The following is a 20,038-nucleotide window of genomic DNA, read 5'->3' on the forward strand; positions in this document are numbered from 1 at the left end:
ACACAGTACAGATGATAAAACTCGGCCCACAGATCCTCCATAAGATAGAAACATAAAAATTGACAAGTGTTTGTCACTCCACATAGTTAATAGAATGTGCTAGCTGATGGAAAACGATATGGCCATATCGGCATTGAACCTGCCAAGCTAAAATAACAATGCTTACATGTACCTAGCACGGAAACAGATTGATGCCTGTATAGATGGAAAGACATTTTCACAGTTTGCGATTGATGAAGTATTAAAAAAATAACACTAGGACTCATTCATATAGGTATATCAACTGCAGCGTTTAGAAAAGGGGTGACCAACTTTTTGAAGAGCGAGAGCCACTAAATCAACTTGGTAACAGGTCGTGTGCCACTCTCTACCTGCAGAGTGGACACAGACACAGTTCACTATTCTATGGGCCCTCCGATCTGATCCCCTTCTTTTTTTTTGTGGATTGGATTGGAGGTAGGCGGGTGTAAACAGACACAAGTTTGTTTACATCTGCCGCTCCATAGAGGTGAATGGAAGGTCTGATTGGGTCTGTCTGATCAAGTGAAAAGAGGCCTAAGGCTGCTTTCACACTGACCCACTGCGGTTTACCCATACCGTGGGTAGAGGGCAGTGCACCTGTGACTTTCCTGCAGGTTAGCTGAACTTTGCCATAGACTTTGATTATATCCTGCATGTGACGTGCACTTTTAGAAAGTGCACCAAACCCGCAGGTAATAACAGAAGTGTATGGCTCAGTGCAGGTAACCCACACGTACACAGCTCTGTACCCGCAGATCAGTTTCAAAGCAGTCCAATAACCACTGCAGAACAGATATGCCCAAATATACACTGATTTTAGTAATAAACTTCCCTTTAATAACAGTCTTCCATTCAGGTATTGCCGGCTGTTGCCGTTTCAGGCAGAGTGGATTTGGTATCACTTCATTTGTGACAGGAGCCGGTTCTATACAAAAATACATTGGCTTATGCAGCTCTGCTCCGCACCCGCTAGCTTTTTTCACTGCTGGATTCATTTACAACACAGATAATTTCGGATGGTGGGTTGGCAGCCCCCATTCTGGGTCTGCCGACTCTCCATTTCAAAGCAGGAGGTTGCTGGCCACATCAGCGGGCTCCATAAGCCACGTGGCCCCCAGGCAACTGGTTGGACACTCCTGGTTTAGATTAATACAGTGTACAGTGTTGTATGCATTGAAAAACAGTACTATGGGAATCAATGGGAGCATACACATAGCTTTGTCTACAAATAAATATTATTGTTGTCACATTTAGAGCCATACATAAAAATAAAAAAATAAACAGCTGTGCCTAGGTTCATATATATCTGCAGATTTTATGTACAAGATGTAAGTGCATGTAAACATGTACATACATGTGTAAAGTCAATAGGGCTCATTCACACTAGTGTCTAAATAGCCATGTGTATCGGTGTACAGTGTATAATTCTATACGCATCCAAATGCAGCACAAAAGGATCCAATAGGGCTATACACACAGCTGTGTCTATGAAAGGAAACATGTGTGCAGTGTTCATTAAGGTACACAAAAAGTCCAAATCTACGATGGTGGCTGATGAGCACCCCCTTAGGATCACAACTACCATGAGCACTACCACCAACCATTAAAACATCAGCCATAGCATGGAAAATTTTGGCCCAAACTAGTTATACCTACCCTAATATTCCACCGATACCAATCCCAATTGAATCTCTCCACCACATATCACCAGATTTATCAATGTCCAAATGGTCCTGCCGGGGAATCAGATCAATTCAAGATTTATTCCTAAACTCCACTCCACAAAATCCTTCCCTTTTCTACAACGCAAATTTAATTTCTACCAAATACGGACCTTTTTACATATATTAGAGCGAAGCATTGCCTTGACAAAATACATCTCCCACTATATACAATATATCCAATAGCATGGCAATTCTTAAATATGTCTCCAAACGCAAAAGGGATTTCTCTGTTCTATAAGGTTCTACAACAAAAACGCAGGTTCACTAAGGCACCTACCCATATACAATGGGAGACCGACTTAGAACAAAAATACACAGAATACCAATGGCAACAAGCACTACAATCTACAAAGCAATTAAATGCTCTGCCTTATGGGAACTCACCCAAAAACCGTCTCTCAGAACCCCATCAAAACTGGCTTTGTTTAGTAAAAATTCCCCAAACTTATGTCGGAGACGCAATTCAACTAAAGGCGACAATTTACATATTTTGGCTGTGTAGACAACTCAAAAATGACTGGGAAACCATTTTCAGAGTCATAACGGACATTACAACACAACACATCCCTTTGACACCTGACTTGGCGATCGTAAACCTGAATATAGATTTTGTACCACAGCCCTTAAGACATGTAACGACATACATCGTACTAGCTGCAAGACTGAGTATAACAAGGCTATGGAAAACAGATAAAGTTCCCTCAGTGGAACGCATACTTGAGCTGTTTACATTACAGCTATGAATTAGCCATGGCTTCCAGTGGAGACTGTCTAGCAAAAGAAAAGAGACTGTGGTTAGTTTGGGAACAATGGGCGGGTGCTGAAAAATGTCTGATGTAAGAACACTTATGCCGCGTACACACGACCGGACTTTTGGAGGGACTAGATCCGACAGACTTTCGACAGAGTTCTGACAGAGTTCTGACAGAGTTCTGACAGAGTTCTGACAGAGTTCTGACAGAGTTCTGACAGAGTTCTGACAGAGTTCTGACAGAGTTCTGACAGAGTTCTGACAGAGTTCTGACAGAGTTCTGACAGAGTTGCCGAATGAACGGACTTGGCCACACACAATCACACCAAAGTCCGACGGATTCTAACGTGATGACGTACGACCGGACTAGAATAAGGAAGTTCATAGCCAGTAGCCAATAGCTGCCCTCGCGTTGGTTTTTGTCCGTCGGACTAGCATACACACGAGCGGATTTCTCGGTAAGAACTGGGTTCGGCAGAGTTCCGGCGGAAAAATTTGAAACGTTCAATTTCTAAAGTCTGTCGGATTTTTGCAAATTAAAAGTCCGCTGCAGCCCACACATGATCGAATGGTCTGCCGGAATTGTTCCATCGGACCTTTGATGTTGGTCATGATATGGCAAGTCAGTATGGAATACTTGAGTATTTTAAACATTCCAAGTATACGAGTACTTTATAAAGACAAAAAACATACCTTGGTTACACACGTATCACCAAGTTTAACTCTTCCCCCCAGGAGACAAAAGAGGTCCCAGCGGAGTTCCCTTGGGGGAGTAAGTACCACTACTTCATGGCAACCATTTAACTACACCAGATGTATAAGTTTCTGCCTTTCATAAACTTTTGTTATCAGTTTTATGTTAACAATATATATAACATATTTCCATGTAATGACATGTACACACAAAATTGTATGTTTTACAACGTCCACATTGTATTACTATAAAAAAAAAAAAAACAATAAAAATCTATTGATGAATAAAAAAGGTACACAAAAAGTAGGACACAGCTTCATCGGGGGCCATACATATTTTACATATGTGTGTGACCATGTATAGGCATACATGTGCAAAGTCATTAAAAACGGTATGCATCCAAAACACGGGCACTTTAGGTGTGTATTCTATGCACAATCTTCCGCTAGCTCTGACCATAAAAACCTGCATTCCATGGAGAAAATATGCATATGGTGGTATAAATGAAGCCCAAGGCTTCATGGAGGGCAAATATAATGCCGACTGGGAATCTGCTGCTGCCAAATGTCATCTCTCCCAGAAAACTATTGCTTGCAACACTGAATGGCAAAGGTCCTTTACTCCACCACCAGTATCCACCTTGGTCTTCTAGGCCAAAGGTCTTCAAACTTTTGTAGCCAATAGAAGTCTGGAAACTTTAGTCCAAGCCCTGTGCTGGCTGTATATACATTTAACCAAATACTAGGGCTGGTGTACTCCTTATCCACGACGATTGTTAACCACTTACAGACCAAAAGATTTAGCGCGGTTGGACGACGCTGTACCCAAACAAAATTTATGTCCTTTTTTCCCCACAAATAGAGCTTTCTTTTGGTGGTATTTGGTCACCTCTGCGGTTTTTATTTTTTGCACTATAAAAAAAAAAAAGTGACAATTTTGAAAATAAAACGCATTATATGGGAAAGATTTATGCCAATTTTTTTTTTTTTTTTACTAGTAATGGTGGTGATCTGCGATTCTTAGTGGCACTGCGACATTGCAGCGGACAGATCGGACATTTTTTTACACATTTTTGGGACCATTGACATTAATACACCGATCACCACTATAAAAATGCAGGAAGGGGTTAACACTAGGGGGCGATCAAGGGGTTAAATGCGTGTTCTCTAGGTGTGCTCTAACTGAGGGGATAGGACTGACTAGAGGAGGAGACATATTATTCCTACTTTGTTCCTACTAACGATTTGTCTCTCCTCTCCTGACAGAACAGGGATTTGTGCGTTTATACACACACAAATCCCTGTTCCTGCTCTCGTGCACGCAGTCACACCTGGCGGCCAGGCGTAACGGTTCGCCACTGTGAGGCGGCCAGCATTTGCTTGCTATCGCCCTTAAAAGGGTACAACATACCCATAGAGCGATTTGCGGCAACTAACCACTTTGCCACCATATATTGGTGTGATCCGGTTGCAAGTGGTTAAAACTACCTCACTACCCTAGAGACATTTTACACAGACCTTGTAAATGCCTGCCACAAAGTGACCATGTCGCTGCAATTGACACACATCAGTTAGGGGTGGGACTAATGCCACGTACACACGACCAGACTTTTCAACATCAAAAGTCCGACGGAACAATTCTGGCAGACCATTCGATAGTGTGTGGGCTGCAGCAGACTTTTGATTTGCAAAAGTCTGACAGACTTTAGAAATGGAACATGTTTCAAATTTTTCCGCCAGAACTCCGCCGGACCCAGTTCCTACTGAGAAATCCGCTCGTGTGTATGCTAGTCCGACGGACAAAAACCGACGCAAGGGCAGCTATTGGCTACTGGCTATGAACTTCCTTATTCTAGTCCAGTCGTACGTCATCACGTTCAAATCCGTCGGACTTTGGTGTGATTGTGTGTGGCCAAGTCCGTTCATTCGGAAAGTCCGTCAGAACTCCGTCGAAAGTCTGTCGGACCTTGTCCCTCGAAAAGTCCGGTCGTGTGTACGTGGCATTAGACTAGTGTGCAACTTTTGTAACGAACAGAGAAATGTGTGTTATGTTAAAAAAATCTGCCACCTGATTCATGTGGGCATTGTTCCAAAATATACATACACACAGTGTCTACACACTCACACACACTTTGGCTTCAAACCAGCATAAATTCTTACACTTGCACAAAGTCAGGGATTTGGTAGGATTAGAGTCAGGTATAGGATTAATCAATTACGTATACCAAGTAGCTGCTAGTGAGCTACAGCGAGGGAAAAAAGCATTTAATCCCCTGCTGATTTTGTACATTTGCCCACTGACAAAGAAATGATCAGTCTATAATTTTAATGGTAGGTGGTTTATTTTCACCGTGAGAGAGAACAAACAACATATCCAGAAAAACGCATTTCAAAAAAAGTTATAAATTGATTGGCATTTTAATGAGGGAAATAAGTATTTAATCCCCGATCAGCAAGTTTTCTGGATCCCAGGTGTCTTCTATACAGGCAACAAGCTGAGCTTAGGAACACTCTTAAAGGGAGTGCTCCCAATCTCAGCTTGTTACCTGTATAAAAGACACCTGTCCACAGAAGCAATCAGATTCCAATCTCTCCACCATGACCAAGACCAAAGAGCTGTCCAAGGATGTCAGGGACAAGATTGCACACCTACACAAGGATGGAATGGGCTACAAGACCATCTCAAAGCAGCTTTGTGAGGGGGTGACAACAGTTGGTGCAATTATTCACAAATGGAAGAAACACAAAATAACTGTCAATCTCCCTTTATCTAGGTCTCCATGCAAGATCTCACCTCGTGGAGTTTCAATGATCATGAGAATGGTGAGGAATCAGCCCAGAACTACATCAATGATCTCAAGGCAGCTGGGACCGTCGTCGCCAAAAAAACAATTGGTAACACACTATGCCGTGAAGGACTGAAATCCTGCAGCGCACGCAAGGCCCCCCTGCTCAAGAAAAAGCACATGCACAGGCCTGTCTGAAGTTTTACTAATGAACATCTGAATGATTCACATGAGAACTGGGTGAAAGTGTTGAGATCAGATGAAACCAAAATTGTGCTCCTTGGCATCAACAACTCACCGAGTTTGGAGGAGGAATGCTGTCTTTGACCCCAGGAACACAATCCCCACCCTCAAACATGGAGATGGAAACATGATGCTTTGGGGGCATTTTTCTGCTAATGGGACTGGACATTTTCACCGCATCAAAGGGTACATGGATGGGTCCATGTACCATCAAATCTTGGGTGAGGATCTCCTTCCCTCAGCCAGGGCATTGAAAATGGGTCATGGATGGGTATTCCTGCATGACAATGACCCAAAACACACGGCCAAGGCAACAAAGGAGTGGCTCAAGAAGAAGCACATTAAGGTCCTGGAGTAAAAGTAAGTAAATACTGTTGCGCACAACCTAGCCAGACGGGACCAAATAAAGAATATTTTTCTTAGAAAGCTGCTCACATAATAAAGTGCTCTCTACACTCAAACACAAAATATAAAGGGGGGATTTTATGTGGCGCTATCTATAGTGAAACTACCTGTGTCTATTTAATAGTCATAAATAACACAATACAGTGCAAGCAAATGTGCAAATAATGCCGATAATAAAGGTGCATACAATATCCGTAATAAGGTGCAAGAGAATATGAAACCGTAATAAAGTGCAACCAAATTACTAAAAATGGCATCCAAAAAATAAGTCCATGCAAATGGTGCAAACCACAGAAAAATTATGCATATGAAAATTTAAATTGAAAAAAATCCAGACAAGACAAAACAGTATGTAAAATATAGTATAGATCCAGTGAATTGTGTGAAACAAAGTCCACTCCAGTACTGTGCAATCCGTCCAAAACAGCTAGTATTAGACTGTGCAGTGTGAATGGATAATGTGCAATCTATTTCCTTCTTTAGGCTTCAGTGCTCAACATGCACCCCTCGTTTCCCCCAGCCTCTCACCTCAAAGAAAGGTCCTGAAAGGACCAGATGCCGCTTAAAGAGTAGTGGGTAGGGGAATCATCCACCTCTTGTCAGTGTGCCTCCGGGACCCAGACTATGATCTTCCACTAACAGCACTCCGGATATATAAAAGAGCAAGGGAGGGGCCGCCAATGTGTAGTATCATAAAAACCTCTTTTTATCAAATAAAATATCCACACTTACATTGACATAACGAAAAACAGATGTAAATACCGATGCTTCCGGTCTCTGCCCCGACCGGAAGTGACGCTCGACACCTTAGACTCCACCCTGACGCGTTGCGTCACGTATCACATGACTTTCTCAAAGGGTATAGGAGTGAGGTGTCTATTCTTTATATATGGTCAGCGCGGCTGTCGCATTAATTACACGGCAGCGGCGCAGACCCAACTCTCGCATATGGACAGGTCTCTTGCTCTGCCTTCAAATTATATTAAAAGTTTAACTTGTTTCAAAAATTAGTACATATACAAATTAAACAATCTCATTACTACATTATATCCGTAAAAAACAACACTTTAACAGTCCAATCCATATCCTAAAAAGGAGGAAAACCCACTGTGGCCATCTTGTGGATGGAAACAAAATTACAACATCAATGCATAGAATAGCATTTCACCATCTCAAAGATGAATTCATATAGCCATCTTGTGGGAAATAATGAGCTTCAATAATGCATATGGCCAAAAATATACTACGAAGGCCTTCTAATGGCCAATTGATGAATCAATTAATCCATTAATATATAAACAATCGATTTAAATGTTAAAAAGATAGGAAAAATGCTAAAAATAAATATATAAAAATACTTTAAAAATATAATCAAAATATAGTAAATTCATTAAAAACTTAATAAAATTACTTCATTTACCTCAGTAAAAATTTCAAAATTCCCACAGATAGATATAGGATTCCTGAATGGTAATAATAATTAATCCTATATTCAATTTAACCAGAAGGATACAGAAGCAAGATAATACGGAACATCTAATACTAAACACATTGGAATAATTAAAAATTAGAGATAAAACAATTTAAATCAAAATCAACATTGTGGCCTAATGGCGTTAAGGTGCATAGTTCATGGATCCACCGAGATTCTGCCTGACTGATCTTAATAATTTTATTATCCCCCCTCCAATGGGGTTTATATTTTTCTATCGCACAGATCTTTAATGAGGATGGATCTTTTTTATGATATTTCGCATAGTGTCTTGAGAGACTGTGCTCATCAAAGCCCTTTTTTATATTCTGAACGTGCTCCCTTAACCGTTTCCACAATTCACTTTTGGTCCTTCCCACATATTGAATACGGCATGGGCATTCCAGGAGGTATACCACACCCTCGCTACGACATGTGATACAATCATTAATAGTATATTCTTTTCCAGTAACAACTGATGAAAAATGCAATGTTTTATTTTTATTTTCCATAGTATGTCTACATGCGTAGCATTTTTTACAGAGAAAGTATCCTTTACCTTCAAAGTCATGTGATACGTGACGCAACGCGTCAGGGTGGAGTCTAAGGTGTCGAGCGTCACTTCCGGTCGGGGCAGAAACCGGAAGCATCGGTATTTACATCTGTTTTTCGTTATGTCAATGTAAGTGTGGATATTTTATTTAATAAAAGAGGTTTTTATGATACTACACATTGGCGGCCCCTCCCTTGCTCTTTTATATATCCGGAGTGCTGTTAGTGGACTATTAAATAGACACAGGTAGTTTCACTATAGATAGCGCCACATAAAATCCCCCCTTTATATTTTAAGGTCCTGGAGTAGCTTAGCCAGTCTCCAGGCCTTAATCCCAAAGAAGATATGTTGAGAGAGCTGGAGGTTTGAGTTACTAAATGTCAGAATCGAAACCGTAATAATTTGGAGAGGATCCGCAAAGAGGAGTGGGACAGAATCCCTCCTGAGATGTGTGAAAACCTGGTGGCCAACTACAAGAAACCTCTGACCTCTGATTTCCAACAAGGGTTTTGTCACCAAGTACTAAGTCATGTTTTGTGAATGGGTCAAATACTTATTTCACTCATTAAAATCATTTATAACTTTTTTTGAAATGAGTTTATCTGGAAATGTTTGTTATTCTGTGTCGCACTGTTAAAATAAACCTACCTTTAAAATTATAGACTAATCATTTCTTTATCAGGGAGCAAACATACAAAATCAGTAAGGGATCAAATGCTTTTCCCCCCTCACTGTAGGTTGAAACACAGTCATTAACGGAAACAGAAACAGCTGTGTAGAAGGCTTAAAACTGGGTGAGGAACAGCCAAACGCTGCTACTAAGGTGAGGTTGCGGAAGACAGTTTGTGTTCAATGCTGAGAAATATAGGCAGATACTTATCTACCATGCCATACCATCAGGGAAGTGTGTGATTGGGCCCCAATTTATTCTACAGTAGGACAACGACCCTTACCACATATAATGGCATCTGAAAGTGGGTGGGATATATTAGGCTATTAGTCAGAAAGTAAATATGTTGTCCCTGAAGTTGATGGGTTGAAATCAGAAAAAAAGGGGTTGCATAGCCGCAGATGGGTCAGGGTGCCAATGAGGACAAAAGCACCTAAGATAGGCACGAGCATGAGAACTGGACCATGGAGCAATGGAAGAAGGTGGTCTGGTCTGATGAATCATGCATTCTTCTATATCATGTGGATGGTCAGAAATGTTTAGGTGGCAAAGGGAGCTGTTTTGGCAGCAAAAGGGGATTTACTTTTTTTTTTTTAAATAAAGTGTTTATTGAAATAAGTTTTTGTAATAAACAAAGATAATGTTATACAAACTCTGTGCATCAAATATGTACATAATATACATTTACAAGAGTAGGGGTAGGCAACCTGGTGCCCTCCAGCTGTTGTGGATCTACATTTCCCAGGAGGCCTTGCAAGGCTGACAGCTACAATTACTCCCAGAGGCATGATGGGACTTTTAGTTCTGCAACAGCTGGAGGGCCCCAGGTTGCCTACCCCTGTACAATGATAAGCAATGATACAGATAACCTGAATGTTTAAAACACATTCACTGTGCGAGTAGACGCGTAGATAGTAAGAAATGCTACGTTAGTGTGCAGGTAAACTGCATACATAACAAGAACTCTAATATATAGAGTAAGTGCATACAAAATCTGTATCTGGAGCCAGTGTATTTTACATATTACAGAAGTGCTTAGTCAGAAAAACAAGAGTAGAAGAAAGCAAAGAGTAGAAGAAAGCAAAGAGTAGAAGAAAGCAAAGAGTAGAAGAAAGCAAAGAGTAGAAGAAAGCAAAGAGTAGAAGAAAGCAAAGAGTAGAAGAAAGGAAAAAAAGAGTAGAAGAAAGGAAAAAAAGAGTAGAAGAAAGGAAAAAAAGAGTAGAAGAAAGGAAAGAGTAGAAGAAAGGAAAGAGGAGAAATGAGAAGAAATGAAAGTGTAGCAATGGAGCCGCCACCATGTTATAGAGAAATAGGGTTGATCGGGATATATCCAAACATTACATCTTAGCTATTAGCAATCTTGTCATAGTCTTTTGAGTATTTTTTTTTACTAGTAATGGCGGCGATCAGCGATTTTTATTGTGACTGCGACATTGTGGGGGACCCATCGGACATTTTTGACACATTTTTGGGACCACTGTCATTTATACAGTAATCACTGCTATATAAATGCAGTGATTCCTGTGTAAATGACACTGGCAGTGAAAGGATTAACCAGTGGGTGGCAGTGTAGGGGTTAAGTGTTCCTAGGGGTGTGTTACTAACTGTGGGGGGGTTGGGCTTTCATCTAGTGAACACTGATCTCTGCTCCAATCACATGGAGCAGAGATCAGCGTCACTAGTTGCTAGGCAGAATGGAGAAATGTTGTTTACACAGCATTTCCTCCATTCGGCCGCTCCGTGAGACGATCGCGGGGATGCCCGCGGCGATCGAGTCCGCGGGTCCCACGACCGGACTCACGGGGGTCCCGACCAGCGCAGGAGCGCGCCGCCGCGCTCCCGATGGCAGGGCGGCATTGAATATTGGACGTACCTGTACGCCAATATGCCTGCCCGTGCCATTCTGTCGAAGTGCATCGTCGTGCTCTGGTCGGGAAGTGGTTAAATGTAACCCATACGCTACAGGTTTTATTGAATTTGTCTGGGTCTTCATTTGCTATTGCTCTGGTCTCTTCCAAAGTGTAGAGATTTTCTACTGAACGGAGCCATTCCACAATTGTAGGGGAATGTGTCGATTTAAAAAATCTTGGAATTGTAGATGTGTCTAATGAAGGACCTTTTATATATTTTTTCATGGTGCAATGGGCGATATTTAAAAGACAACAGTTTGTTATGTTTTATCGTAGCAATGACCTTTTGACAGTATGTTTGGACGAGGGAGCACTCCCACGAAATATGTGGTGTAGTGCCTTTCTCTTGATTGCATGGCCAACAATGGTCAGAGGTATTGGGAAACCATTGTCTCATATACACACATAAATATTTAAGCAGAGAAAGGAAGACCATTTTTTTCAGAAAATCAGGGATATAACTTCTAAAACGAATTACACAGCTTGTCCAATACATCTTGATGAGTGACAGCATAGTAAACACAAAACAGAATAAGAGAAACTACTGTTGCATCATGGTAGTTAAGCCTCCGAGATACAGCTCTGTTATGTTTCGCTTAGTAGGAACATCCCTTTGATTTCCACTTGTGCCTTTCGAAGTGTCATTATTTTCACAAAAGGGGCTAGTTTTACTGATGTTGATTTAGGCCTCGTACACACGGTTTGATTGATGTACGACCGAGCGTCTGATTTTTTTTTTTTTGTCAAAAGCGCAGGATCTAGCATACTAACGATTCTCAAATTGTCGCTTGACAAACACGAACGTAGTGATGTACTATCAGAATATAAAGAGGAAATTAATTTTTCAAGCGCCACCCTCTGGGCCCCTTCTGCTAATTTTTTGAAGTTTGGTGATCGTTGATTCACCATAGTCAGATCGCACAAAACAAATGCCTTTTAAAATACGTTTGGCATAGCTACATCAGTTTCACCAGCAAAACAGTTTAATTATTATTCCATTAAAGAAGAGAAAAATGTGCTCTGCATTTCAACATTTCATCACTTGCTACACCATGAATGTTAATTCTAGATTCCGAACAGTAGTTTACAAGATCAAATTCTTCCGGCTCGTTCCTTGATTCCGAGCATGCGTGTTTGTACTTTTGACTTGTGTGACAATTTCTATGCTGACCATTCGAAAATCAGATGTTGAGTTCACTTATGACAAACCTATGACAAATCTGGATGCAGAGTGCTGAACATTTTTAAACAATAAGAATAAAATAATAGAAGTGAATATCCAGGGCCCACGTAAAGGTTAATCCTCTTTAACAAAGATTTTGTTAAATTCCCAACTGATGCTTACGCATACACATTTAAAATACATTCGTAAAAAGGAAAAAAATACCTGCACGTTCGGCACCAAAAGAAGTTTGGAGAGCTTGGTCCTGCTGTCAATCAAACTGTTCCAGTCCAGCAAATCCACAGTTCTAAACAATGATAGATTGGTCAGTTTACACAGTATAGCAACAAGCTTTAAAGACAGTATGTAGAATATTTTGACAGGCGTAAATTAATTTAATGCATAAGAAATGAATCAAAATGCTGCTAGTTTAAAGGAACACCCATGTGCATAGTTTGTGATATTAGAAATGTTAACGCTGAATTAGTTTGCTTCCAGACTATTTTATTTCCCTGCATAGTGTGAAGCCATTGCTGCCAAATACACAACACAAAAGTAGTCAAGTTTAAACATATTTATCTAAATGTTGTTGGTGCATTTGTTTTCTGGTATATAGGCATTGCTAGGGTTGTAGCACATGGTATATGTTTCTTGAAGTATTTACAATAAATAGGTAAGGCTCATCGTTTCACAGAAAAATGTATATCTATAAGCAGATGACCAGTGTTAATTTAGTCGACTAAAATATTTTTGTTGACTAAATTAATACTATTTTAGTCTAATAAAATATGACTAAATTCAGATGACTAAAATACGACTAAAACTGCTTTTTAGTCAAAAGACAATGACTAAAACGAAATTGAATTTATATCACAACAACCAAATCTGTTGTGCATGTTTAAACCTTAATACCATAAATAATAAACATGTTATTCGATTTTTACTCCAGGAGTATATAATGTTTGGCAGTTCTAAAGAAACAATGCATTAAAATATAACTAAACCCATAAGATTTTAGTGGACTAAAATGCACTGGAGATTTTAGCGGACTAAAATACTACAAAACTAAAATGGCATTTTAGTCAAAAGACAACTAAAACCAAATCTAAATTTGACATAAAAAAATAACACTGCAGGTGACCCTGCACTATGAATACGTTAAATGTAACCTCTCAAAAGAAAAACATGGGGGCTTCCATTAACAACGTCCCACTTATACTAGTTGCCTAGCTGTCATGCTGACACTCCTGCTTCATTAATTTTACCTGCAACAGATATGAATATAATACATTTGGCTTTATTGGTCTGCATACTTCATCCAGATCAGAGAATAATTGAATTGTGTTTTGTCATAACCAACATCGGGGGCATAAGCGCTTATGCCCCAGATGATGTCAGTTATGATGAAACGCGTTTGAAGTATTTTTGATTCTATGTTGAACCCTGTGATCTATATGGCCGATACTGATGCTGCTGCTTATTGGAGAGTGGGACACATTAGAGAGTCTAACCTAATCAGCAAGATGGTTCAGATTCCTTGGTAATATGATGATCACTTTATAAGCACATATGACTCTGTATTGGAATCTACTCGCTTTGGTAAGAGTTCTCTTCTCACAGATGCTGGTGGCTCACGGGGTGATTTCAAGATATGATCAAACGTAATTCTTCTAACATTACACAGCGGTGATGTGGAAAGCATTTATTTGGGACTTTCACCATATTACCTTTTACTTACGGACTATACGATTCTGTATATTGAATTGAGTTATTATTCAAGGTTTGCACAATATCACATATAGTGCGTCAAGTTGTTTATTATTAATAATTGAGCCAGTATTCAAGGCAAGAAATATTTTCAGAAGGTAGTCAATGTCTTTTTTCACTTTGTGATATTGCACTATTATAATCATGAGGTTTGGAGTATATGGTTATAGATTTTATAGCCATACTGTATTTTTTCCATATATTTGCACTTTATAATTTGATCATTTGATTGTATGTAATTTATCAGTGTTTTGGAAAAATTCAACACATAGTACCTATGCGATTTTAAAACGCCAGTCGCATTAAGTATCATATTATTTTGCACTTATTCTTGCACTAAAGTGCTTTCTATGGGCATCTATAGGCTTTTTTCACAATTTATTGATTTTATACTTTAGGGATGTGATAATTAGAACACCTATAATTGATACAGAAAGATTAACGTATACTAACAAATTTATTAAATCGAGGTGACACCTGGTTTGTTGGAAATAACGGTGGTCCTTTTCTCCAATATTAGGTTTTTTATAGATTACTAACCACTTGTGAAAACCCCCTGTGGGGATTTCTTGTCTGGGGGGCTGCAACCTTATATATATATATATATATATATATATATATATATATATATATATATATATATATATATATATATATATCTTTTTATTTTTTCTATTTCCTGTACTACATAAGCGCAGCTTTGTCCAATATTAATAACAATGTCAGTGCCCATATTTTCGGACACTGGAAAAAAAGATCAGCTTGTTTTAGTATTCCAAATAATAAAACAAGAAAAATTTAAGATATTTTGAGTGAAAGGGGTGATGACAGCCTATGTATTGCGCAACTCATCCACACATGATGAAAATGAAAGAACACCTGTCAGAAAAGATATGAGATCTGCATTTACTGACTTTTGAAGACAAAAGCCCCCCCCCCCCCCAAAAAAGAAAAAAAAAGGTCATTGTGACCCTTGTATCATGACTGGTATGTCACTGACCTCAAAATGTATTTTTTCTTGACACTTTACAGCAGGGGTCTCAAACTGGTGGCCTTCCAGCTGTTGCAAAACTACAATTCACATGAGGCATTGCAAGGCTGACAGTTACAAGCATGAGTAGTAGTAGCATTGTCGTTTTGCAAATGCTGGACAGCCGCCAGTTTGAGACCCTTGCTTTACAGGATCCAGGTTTGTTCTGGGTCTGAATTAGTAACGGGAAGAGGATTAAAAAAAAAAAAAAAGACAGCATAGAAACTTGAATCTATAATCTCATGTTCGCAACAGCCATTCCCATATTTCTATCCAGAGAGGTTTCCTTTAAATTCTAGGCCTCGGTGTCCTCCTTGTATTCGATAAAAGCAACTACGGTATATAATCAAACATGAACTTTCAGTTTAAAGCCAAAGTACATTCTATATGCATTAAAACAAAAAAATGGACTCATACTTTGTGTGGAAGAAGCGATTTCTAAACAGGTCCAAACACACCTTCTTCTAGTGTATTTTAATCAGAATGTAGCATGATCTTTGCCAATTGGGCTCATGTTAGACCTCTGCAGAGCAACCACTGCTTACAAAAGAAGGGTGCTTCTCTGGACCAAGCTAGAAGGGGACAGCCACTGTTACTTCACCTTCTAAAGAAAATTGTGGGGATTTTGAACACTCTTTGTTTTGAGGCTTTCAACGGATTTAAATTGACATTTCAAATGGGCTTTAAGCAATATTAACAGCTTATTTTCTCAGAAATCAGTCCATTTAGGAACATAACCATTTTTATAATGAGCAGACCCTCAGGGTTTATTCCACAGGCATACATATGTAATATTTTAAACCTAAAATGTATTTTTAAGTCTTTTTGGCAATATAGAACTTGTCCAGGAATACAGCTTTTTTTTTGCCTGTGACTTGACCATGAACATTACTACTGCATAATTGTCGTACTGCTGAATGGTCATTTATAGCTACATTACTGAGAATGTATCAACCATTTCATTACGTCTGATATTTTTAAATTATCCATTATATGGCTTCAACAGGCAAGACTGGTCTAATATTGCTTGTATAGCTCATAAATGTTTTATGTGAATATTAAATGCTAATTGGTATAACAATACTGATATACACTAAAACCATGTGAATGAATATATATATGTATTATATATAGAAAATCTCACAAAACTGAGTACAACCCTCACATTTTTGTAAATATTTTATTATATCTATTCATGTGACAACACTGTTATACAAGCTGTACACTCACTACTTTACATTGTAGCAAGGTGTCATTTCTTCAGTGTAAATTTGCTGTCCCCTCAAAATAACACAACACACAGCCATTAAGGTTTAAACCAATGGCAACAAAAATAGGATTTTTGTACTCAATGTAAAATCCTTTTCTCTGAAATTCATTGACGGACACAGTAGCTCTGCTTGACCTTAGGGTTATATCGCCCCTTTAGGAGAGGACTAGGCAGAAAGTGTTAAAAATAGCAACACTTGCACGGTACTGCCCAGGGGGCGATCCTACTGGCTATAACCCCTCACACTGCATCCAGCAGCTCAGTTTTTTTCTGCCTAGTGTAGAAGAACCTGGCTCCCGATGGGACCATTGGTCCTGGGAATCTTCTTTTTTCTGCATTTTTGATTCCGGTGATCTACAATCAACAGCCAGGCTGGGCGACAGGCTGGATAATATAGATCCTGGAAGTCTCCTCAGCCTGGCCATCGAGCGTGAGCAGGCCCTAGCTACGCACTGGGTCAACCACAACATAGCCCGTCTAATCCAGGGGCGGCCGGTGAGCTATATGCTCCTGGAAACAACTATGACCGGGCTACTGCTGTCTGTCACAGTGTACCGTGGCCGGCAGCCACCCCGTACTGCTCGGGTGATGTGTCTCTCTCTGTGGAATGTCTCCAGCAGTCCCTTCTGGAGGGATTAGTTTGGTTCCACCTGTCTCGGCAGGATGTAGCAGCTGGGCATTCCCCGGGAGATGAACTAGGGGGTCTCTCACTTTCCCTTTCTTCTTACCCTGTCCTTCCCTCCTCCCCATGCTATGGGCCGCTGTTTGACTAGGCACATAGGGGTGCGGTGCATGTATCCAGCCGGGGGGGGGGGGGGGGGCTCCGAGTCCTGGCAGAGGGCTGTGCTGGGTGTTGGGGGTCCGCTCGTCATCTTCCCCATTTCTGGGCCACTGTGGGGTTTCTGTGCTGTATGTGACATGTAGGGAGGCTGCCGCGCACTACGTGACCATTTTCCTAGTAGTTCAGTGGCCATTTTCATTTCATACCCTAAAAATTGAGGATATGGCGGGGGCATCTACAGGGGCGTCGGTCCCTTTCAGGTCCCACAACCCGGCCCGCAATGCTAAGGTGTTTCCTTAACCAACTTATTTTGATAAGTTTGTTTACAAGGAATGGAAAAAACGCAACCGGGCCTTTTCAGTCCTGAAACGCATGGCGGTGTGTTTCCTCTTTGAGGAGAGTCTCCTGAAGAAATGGACATCTCCTCTGATTGTTGACCCCCCCCCCCAGTATCCAGGTTAAATAAGGTAACCACGATTCTGGTGGAAGGGACTCCTACTTTCAAGGACCCTGCCGATAAAAGGGCCGAGGCGGTTGCCCGGTCCATGTTTACCGTGGTGCGGTAGGCAGTGCGCCCAGTGTTAGCCACGGCCCTGGTATCGCAGACGCTTACTGAATGGGCTAAATTGTTGCACAGTGAATTGGAGAAGCAACAGGCTTCCACGCTTTGGGTGGAGCTGGCAGACGAGTTGGTGCAGGGCCTTAAAGTATGTCTGTGATGCGGCCTTAGATACGGCCCCCTTGTTCTCTAGAGCCTCAGTATCAGCAGTAGTGCTACGTCACCTCATTTGGCTGAACTGCTGGTCTGCGGACCAGGCACCCAAGAAAGCACTGGTGGACTTGCCCTTCCAGGGAGAGAGGCTATTTGGAGCCTCGCTGGATGACATTATTAAGAATGTTACTGGGTTTAAGAGTAGGTTACTCCCACAGTCCAGAAAAGGGAAGGAGCCACGCCGTAGGCAAGGGCGCTCCTTTTCCGCTCATCCCTGGTTTCCCAAGCCAAACAAGCCTACGAGCAAATCTGTTTGCCCCCCCCCCTCGACTCTCCGATGGGGGGGGGAATCATCTTTGGGAGTTTTCAGCCCGGTGGACCTCCCTCCTTTCTGACCAGTGGGTTTATGAACTGGCTTCCTCAGGGTACAAGATAGAGTTTCTTTCTTGTCCGCCAAACAGATTTTTTCCCTCCAACCTTCAGCTTCTTCTGGCTCATTGGGAGGCCCTGTTTGGTGCAGTAGAGGATTGCTGCGCAGGGTGATAGTACCTGTACCGACGCCAGAAAGGTTTCAGGGTTTCTACTCCAATCTGTTTGTAGTCCCAAAGAAGGAAGGGGTCTGTTCGGTCCTGGACCTCAGGGCCCTCAACAGCTTTGTGAAAGTACAAAGGTTCAGGATGGAATCAGTTTGCTCAGTGGTCGCTGCACTCCATCAGGGGGATTTTCTGGCATCCCTGGACATCAAGGACGCATAACTGTATGTCCCCTTATGCATCAAGCATCAGAGTTTTCTGCGATTTGCAGTCGGGGACAAGCACTAATAATTTGTAGCTCTCCCTTTTGGCCTGGCATCGGCACAGAGTGTCTTCACCAAAGTACTAGCCCCAATTTTGGCTTTCCTGAGGCAGCAAGGGATCACAATCGTGGGTTACCTGGAGGACCTCCTTCTGAGGGCAGCTTCCGCCTCAGAATTAAGGGAGGATGTGGTAATCACTATGCAAACTCTTCGGGAGTTTGGTTGGGTACTGAGCCTGCAGAAGTCAGTGTTGGTGTCGACTCAATGCCTGGAGTACCTGGGCTTGCTTCTGGATTCCTCAGAGGCAAGAGTCTCCTTTCAGACAAGCTGCAGACTCTTCAAGCTGCGGTGAAGTTGTAGGTGTCCACAGGTGGTCGTCACTGCGTTTTTGCATGCGAGTCCTTGGGTCTAATGGTACCCACTTTCGAGGCGGTACCGTATGCTCAATTCCACACTCGAGTCTTGCAAAAGGAGATCCTGTCCAAATGGAATAAATCTCTGTTGTCCCTGGATTGTCAAATTAGTGTGAGCCAGCTAGTCAGGGATTCCCTGCTCTGGTGGCTGAGGTCGCCGGCCCTTCGGCCCGGGAAGTCGTTCCTCCCACTTCATTGGACGGTGATCACAACGGACGCCAGCCTGGTCATGGTCACAGAGGCTGCAGGGGCATCCGGTCAGGATCCAGTCGGACAACGCCAGGGCTGTGACGTATGTCAACCATCAAGGAGGAACAAGGCGCTCGGCTGCAGCATTGGAGGTGGCTCACATCCTGCGGTGGGCAAAGCGGCGCGTGCCGGCTCTGACAGCTGTGTACATTCCGGCCATAGAAAACTGACAAGCAGACTACATAAGTAATCAGATGCTGGACCAAAGGGAATGTTCGCTACATCCGGATGTATTTTGTCTCCTTTGCCTAAGGTGAGGCACGCCAGATGTGGATGCCTTGGCATCTTGACTCAAATCGAAAGGTACAGAGGTTTGTAGCCAGGTCAAAGGATCCCTGGGCAGATGCGTTGGTTGCTCAATGGGGGCATTATCGGCTGATTTATGCCTTCCCCCCACTCAAACTTCTACCACGTCTGCTTCGCAGAGTGGAGGCCGAGGGGATTCCGGTGATTCTGATTGCCCCAGATTGGCCTTGGCGTCCGTGGTACACCAACATAGTACGAATAGTGGCGGATGTTCCTTTGCGACTGCCGATGTGAAAGAACCTTCTGTTGCAAGGTCCAATACTTCATCCTGCTTTACCGTCACTGGCTTTAACAACATGGCTGTTGAAAGCCAGGTGCTGAGGGA

General features: G+C 41.7%; 1 protein-coding gene across 1 annotated transcript in view; it reads right to left on the minus strand.

The window, feature by feature from the left end:
• PRODH (proline dehydrogenase 1) overlaps positions 1 to 20,038 on the minus strand; it is a 255,515-nt gene that overhangs the window by 85,238 nt on the left and 150,239 nt on the right. Inside the window, exon 8 of the mRNA XM_077461427.1 lies at positions 12,615 to 12,696. Within this exon, the coding sequence (XP_077317553.1) occupies positions 12,615 to 12,696 (82 nt within the window). The remainder of the gene's footprint in view (positions 1 to 12,614; positions 12,697 to 20,038) is intronic.

This window comes from Lithobates pipiens, unplaced genomic scaffold, assembly GCF_037356315.1.
Source record: "Lithobates pipiens isolate NorthernLeopardFrog02 unplaced genomic scaffold, aLitPip1_a1.2 Scaffold_3, whole genome shotgun sequence".
Lineage (NCBI taxonomy): Eukaryota > Metazoa > Chordata > Amphibia > Anura > Ranidae > Lithobates > Lithobates pipiens.